General features: G+C 34.3%; 1 protein-coding gene across 8 annotated transcripts in view; it reads right to left on the reverse strand.

Moving 5' to 3' along the window:
- Positions 1-5,254, reverse strand: part of LOC104101890 (structural maintenance of chromosomes flexible hinge domain-containing protein GMI1) — a 30,234-nt gene extending 24,980 nt beyond the window's left edge. For 2 of the 8 annotated variants that reach the window (XM_070197244.1, XM_009609432.4), the window contains exons 1-8: positions 4,665-5,057; positions 3,941-4,246; positions 3,085-3,475; positions 2,606-2,635; positions 2,437-2,523; positions 2,300-2,355; positions 1,390-1,473; positions 379-451 (exon numbers count right to left, since the gene is read on the reverse strand). In XM_070197244.1, the coding sequence (XP_070053345.1) occupies positions 379-451; positions 1,390-1,473; positions 2,300-2,355; positions 2,437-2,523; positions 2,606-2,635; positions 3,085-3,475; positions 3,941-4,185 (966 nt within the window). In that variant the 5' untranslated portion in view covers positions 4,186-4,246; positions 4,665-5,057. Of the gene's footprint in view, positions 1-378; positions 452-1,389; positions 1,474-2,299; positions 2,356-2,436; positions 2,524-2,605; positions 2,636-3,084; positions 3,476-3,940; positions 4,250-4,664; positions 5,063-5,105 lie in introns of those variants that run through there. The other 6 variants (XM_009609431.4, XM_009609433.4, XM_070197245.1 and 3 more) reach the window with 6 other exon arrangements.
- Between the last annotated feature and the right edge of the window lie 746 nt (positions 5,255-6,000).

Raw genomic sequence — 6,000 nt, forward strand, 5'->3', positions numbered from 1 at the left:
GAACCAATAATTTGAAGACACTATGAAATGGTAGAAATGAATATGTCATTGATGATTCAAGATTTTTCAGAATCCAGTTCAAAATTGAGATTATCTTGTGTTACTGAGTTCATTTATGTTCAAAACATTTAAGAGACAACATACAGGATACTTGACAGTGCCAAGTTGCAGGGAAATGATAAGACCGAAATCAGGCATGAGTTCATTACAATGTGTAACTACCGGTCTCTAAGTTCAAGCTGGACCTGTTACTAGCCTGGAGATTCAAAACTCAACAAATGCACAGTAAATAGATATTTCTGTGTATTGGAAATTCATTTCTAATAGAAGTCTTTTGGATACGGTTAAGCAAACTGTATGTTGGAGTTAAAAAACAACCATTAAGTATGGAGGTTTTCCTCCTATGCCTCTGTATCTCGATGATCTATGTAGAGAAGCTCCCATCTTTCCCCTGAAAACATACGACACATAATAAAAATAATAAAAAAATAAAATAACAATGAAAGTGCATTAAATAACAGTAAAGATGAAAAAACTGATGACGTAATTCAAGAAAACAGTATCAAGTTCCTAAGCTGGCTTTGAGATAGAAATCACAAAAGAATTGAATGAAGATAATTGTCGTTTAGGTGCAGATTAGTAAAATACATGCAGCTTTCTCACTGCATCAACTCTTCAGTTCTATTTATCTGATTGCAGTCTAGACAAACTATGGGCACTGCATTGATCACTTTCTGGAGACCCTGAGTGTTACAGAAGCGTTTTACTCTTTGTATTCATCTTTCATCACAATGCATCAAGCCATCAAAGAAGTGTATGAGTTTCTTTGACATCCTTTATTTAAAAGAAGACATTAAGTCGTTGTTTCCATATCTGCTACAAGTGGTTTTCCCTCAATTAAAGATAAATTCTTTCAAAACCAAATGATAGTCATTGTAACAAATAGACCTAGCATAAACTTTTTTTTTGGTAAGTGCAAATAGACCTAACATAAATTCAAATAGCAGATACAAAAACAGACCTCTGATTTTTCTGGAAGTTATTTTCAAAAGAACAAGACACGGAAGAAAAATAATCTATCTATATGTGAGAGAGATCTTCATGCATCAAAAGGAATGATCTAGAACAGTCAAAAGAAAAGAGAAATTGAGGCGTTTCTGAGGAACAGTTGTTGATCCATATAACTTAAATCTTGAACCATCTAAGACACCAACTTCCATTTTTAAGGACTGATTCAAGTGTCTTGGTGCCAACCTCAAGAAGAACCGCTTTATGCAACACATAAGAAAGTATTTATTAATTTAGAACTCAAAGTTAACTTACAGCCTGAGTACACGTCATTCTGATAACTCACAAGTTCCCAGGTAAATCTGTGAAAGAACAACTTACCACTTCACTACAGAGTTTTCAGCACTTCCATCCATACCAGGGCCTGTGTCAAATATTGTGATCCTCTTCTCAGTTAACTTTAGACTGCAAAATAAGAGAATTGGTAAACGGTTTCAGGGAGTATGAGATACGAGCTATTAATCAAGATAATGAAACATCTTATGCAGAGCTATTGATCAAGACAATGAAACAGCCGTAGGCGCTATTTAACATAATAGATTTACATAAGTTAAGTGAAAGCCAGTGAAAAGAAAAAGTAGGAGCCAACAGGAAATAAGACAATATCAAATCTTAGTAAGATATGGTCACGATTAATCACAAGGGCAGAGCTACACATCTACTGCCAAACAGCAGGTCAAACAAATAAGTGTGAGCACATGCAGAACACGATAAGAATAAATTATAAATCCTTGGAATTCATTGTTAGGCGGCAATATCAAAAGGATCATTTAGTTAAGAAGTTAGTTGAAGCATGAACTGAATTGAATAGGAAAATTGAAACCATCCTGTATAATATCCGAAGAGAAAAAGGATACAGTTGACAATGGCACACTTGCAAGATGTTAAAATGATTAGAAAACTGAGTTAGAAGTTTCTTGGGGAATTAAATTATCCAGTTTCAGGCAAGATTCATGTGTATTCTAGTATGCAATTTTAACTGAACAGGACAAAAACAAGATTACATGTTACAGAGGAGGATTTTTCGGGATCACCATTTTAGGAAAACACTTGACACTCGTTCCCAGGATGAACAATATATTGGTATACTCTCAAGTATATATTAACATCTTTAAAAAAAAATTAGTCTTTAGTAACTATCACACTATATCCAGTCATTAAGAATTTTATAATTTAAGAGTTTGAGTTGAGTACATGCTTTATTGAGCTATCCAGCTTCAAAATTCCATACCTTATTAATCTCCTCTGGTTAGCTTGATTAGACCATACAGCCTGCAATGAATTATCCTGATATACAGTTGACATGAAGTTAATGCTTAAAATGATCAACATAAATAGAGAAAGTTATGTGCAATATTAGATTCTTACAATCAAATCTGCAAGCGCAGTTTCAAAAGTATATTCTTCGGGTAGCTCCTTCAATAAATCAGTATCCGGTGTAAGATCCCACATATTCTGTCAAATGCAACCATACACTCAGTTAACGTATATACCATATATTCTTGAATAGCAAGCAGCCAGAGACTGAAGTACTAACCTCATATTTATCTGCTTCAGCTGAACCATCCTGTATGGAAAATAGAAATAACAAAAGAGTTTAAGTTCTATGCACTAATAGCGTAAAAATATTTACATATTTAAGTTTTGCATTAGGTAATTCCAGGTTTAACAAAATATTTACACTTTCAATGCACAAGGCACCATTTGTCCAAAAATAAATGTCTGTTTAAAATTCTCAAATAAGTGTTTGCTTATCAAATTGGCCAACTTAAAACTTCAAATATGGAATTTGAAGTTTGAAACATAGGTTTTAGGTTTTCAAAGTTTTTTCACTCAGAATCTTCAACTCTATTTTTATGTCCAAATACAACTTCAACTTCCGAATTTGTTTTTTTCAACTTAACTTCAAATACTACTTTTTTTAAATAAATAAAAAAATCAACCAATAACAAAACAAATGGGACCAAAATAAACGAGAAATTTCAAATAATGAAAGCCAAAATAAAACAGACATACACAAAGCCTTAATATATGAGACTTGTAATTAGGCTTAAGATTCCTGAAATCCAACGTCTTTGTTATCTTGTTCTCAAAAGCATCTACAAAATGCAAATCCTTGCTCGTCCAATAAATCTGTCGTTTGGACTTCAGGCCGCACTCTGTTCTTCCCCCAACATTAAGGCATTCTCGCTTCACTACAATAACAAAATCCTGAACCGGCATTTCAGTTGGCGGTTCACGTACTTGCAACTCTAAAGTTATCCCATTTGGCAACAGAACCCGAAAATAATAAACTTTTTCTTCAATGCCAACTTCCTCATCTGAATCAACTTGGACTCTTAGAGCCCTAGTTGGTTTCTTCCTTGGCGTTTCGGCTGAAAAATCTTCACTCTGCCTTTTGCTCGACCTACCACATGCCAAAAACAAATGGCAGTTACATAAATAATAAATAAATAAATTATACGTATATAATTTACTTTGGTGCACCCCCCTTAAAATCAACCTTAGCAAAAGCCTAGGTATAAAGCAAAAACAATATACTAAACACTAGAAACATAAAATGATATACTAATAAAAATCAGGAAACACACACACGCAAACACACACATACACATATACATATAACATATATACAGCATCTCCAGTGGCGAAGCTAGAAAAATTTTCAAGGGTGTTCAAACTTGAACAAGAAAAAAAATTCCCCAACAAATAGGTGCATCGATGAATACTTTCGCCCTTAAATAAATAACAAGGTAAACAATATGCAGCATCGGTATTTACACTATACTCCAACTATTTAAATTCATCAAACCATTTAGGATTAAAACGACGCTTAAATCCAGAAAAGTCAGATTGAGGGAAGTCATGATACCGAGGTTGGCAAGGACCACTTTGAATGTATGTCCTCTTTATTTCATCGTGATGGTTTGGATGATACTCCAATATTGGAGTTGTTCTTTCAGCTGGATCGGACTTTGGACCATTTGTATCAATTTCTTGTCTTAGAGAAGAATGTGAGGGGAAATCTGATTGATCGGCATTTTCTTCTCGGTTAGATTGATTTTGAGACGCCGAACTTATTTTTGGTACTTTGTTGTAAAATTTCAACAAGTTCATTGCAACTTCAATCTGCTGATACTTTGTTGTAAAATTTCAACAAGTTCATTGCAACTTCAATCTGCTGAATGTATAAAGTAGTTAAAACATATTATTCCTCAACAATTAAATAAACAAAAGGAACAAAAAGATACCAATACTAGTACTGTAGCTCCAGAAAGTGGTGACAGACTCCTATACAAATTAGCAAGAAATTCAAGAATTCCAACGAGTCAACAGTTGGAATGCTAAGTTATCATATTTCATCTCCCAGAAGCCACACTAAGTTCACTAACATTTTAAAATGAGTTTTTTTCCACTTTGATACTAGATTACAGTTTCATTTTAGCTCAAAATTTTGATAAAAGCTAACTAATTATTCCCAGTGTACTGTCCCAAGAATATTTACCATACCAAAAATCAGAGAAATTTAACACCACAACTGAAACTTTGAAGCAAAAAAAAAGGAAAAGAAAATATAAGAGATTCGAAGTTCGAACCAGTTCAATGGCGGAGTGGAATTGTCGGACTGTCGGAGTAACGAGTAGCGCCGGCGGAGACGGAGAGCAGCGAGAACTTCCAAACGCAGAAGTTCGCTGGTCACTGGCAGAGAAATCGGAGAAGATGGAGACCAAAATTGACCTGGGTTTTTTCCTTTTTGTTTGCGTGAGGAATGAGGAATTGGGGATGGATCGATTTTGATTTTTTAGGGATTAGAAAATATAGGAACAAACAGGGCACACGATATCAAGAAAACAGAAAATATACCAAATAAAGTGAAAGGAAGAGATTTTGACTGATCCTTGACTTGAGTCAATCGATGTTTACTCTTTATAGTAATAGTACTATACACGTATGCATGGAAGAATAATACTTAGAATGAAGAATTTTTATATTTGTGTATACACATATGAGAAAGAAAACTTGATTAAGTGACTTACGTTTTGTTTTCTTGCATCTTCAAATGGCGATTTGCAGAAAATGGATTTGCAAGGGTTTCAGAAAGAAGAAATACTAACAGAGAAGGTTTTGGGAGAAAATGATGAGAAAGAATTGGAAAAGACTGCGATGTATACGGGTAGTATAAATAGGGAGTAGTACTAGAATGCAACAGAGGCTTGAACACTATAGTAGCCAGCTTGCGCAGTACGCACCCTTTTTGTCTGCATGTTACCCTGTAGAGTGTTTTTTGTCTTTTTCTGGGTTTACTATTACGCGTAAGTTAGCATTTTTATGCTTGAAATAGAGACAGAGAATATGGGTCCAACTATATTGCGCCCAATGTTCATTGAGCACCGCAAATAGTCTGAGGCCACGTGTCTTATACCGTTTGAAATACCTGGCGTTAAAAGTGTGATATAGGAACTTAAACGGACAAAAGGAAGTGGGTCCGGTTAGCTGACCTGTCAAATGACACGTTTATTGCTCACACCTCAGCATTCCTTCTCGCCAATTGTACCACGTCCATTAATGTTCTTTTCTGCTGTCTTTAAAATGTTTTCGCCAGAAAAAAAAAAATATGTTTTCGATCTTATTGGCATTTCACAAGATTTTCAAGAAACTCTCCCAAAGTTTTAACTTACAGTTATACTGAAATCTCAAATCCTGTTAACACACAATGAAAAGCACAGTTAACTTTTAAGTGTTTTTAATAGTTGTAACATTTTCTTCCCAACCAAAGTTCCAAATGATGTTATATTTGTCCCCTTGAGTTCACATTCTAGCCTCTTGAATTTCACGTTCATAAAATATGAATTTTTTTTGGATGAAATTGGTAAATAGCCAATTTTTAGGTCGGCTATTAAAGTTTTGTCACAGTTTATATTATCTTGACAA

The sequence above is a fragment of the Nicotiana tomentosiformis genome, chromosome 3, assembly GCF_000390325.3.
Source record: "Nicotiana tomentosiformis chromosome 3, ASM39032v3, whole genome shotgun sequence".
NCBI lineage: Eukaryota > Viridiplantae > Streptophyta > Magnoliopsida > Solanales > Solanaceae > Nicotiana > Nicotiana tomentosiformis.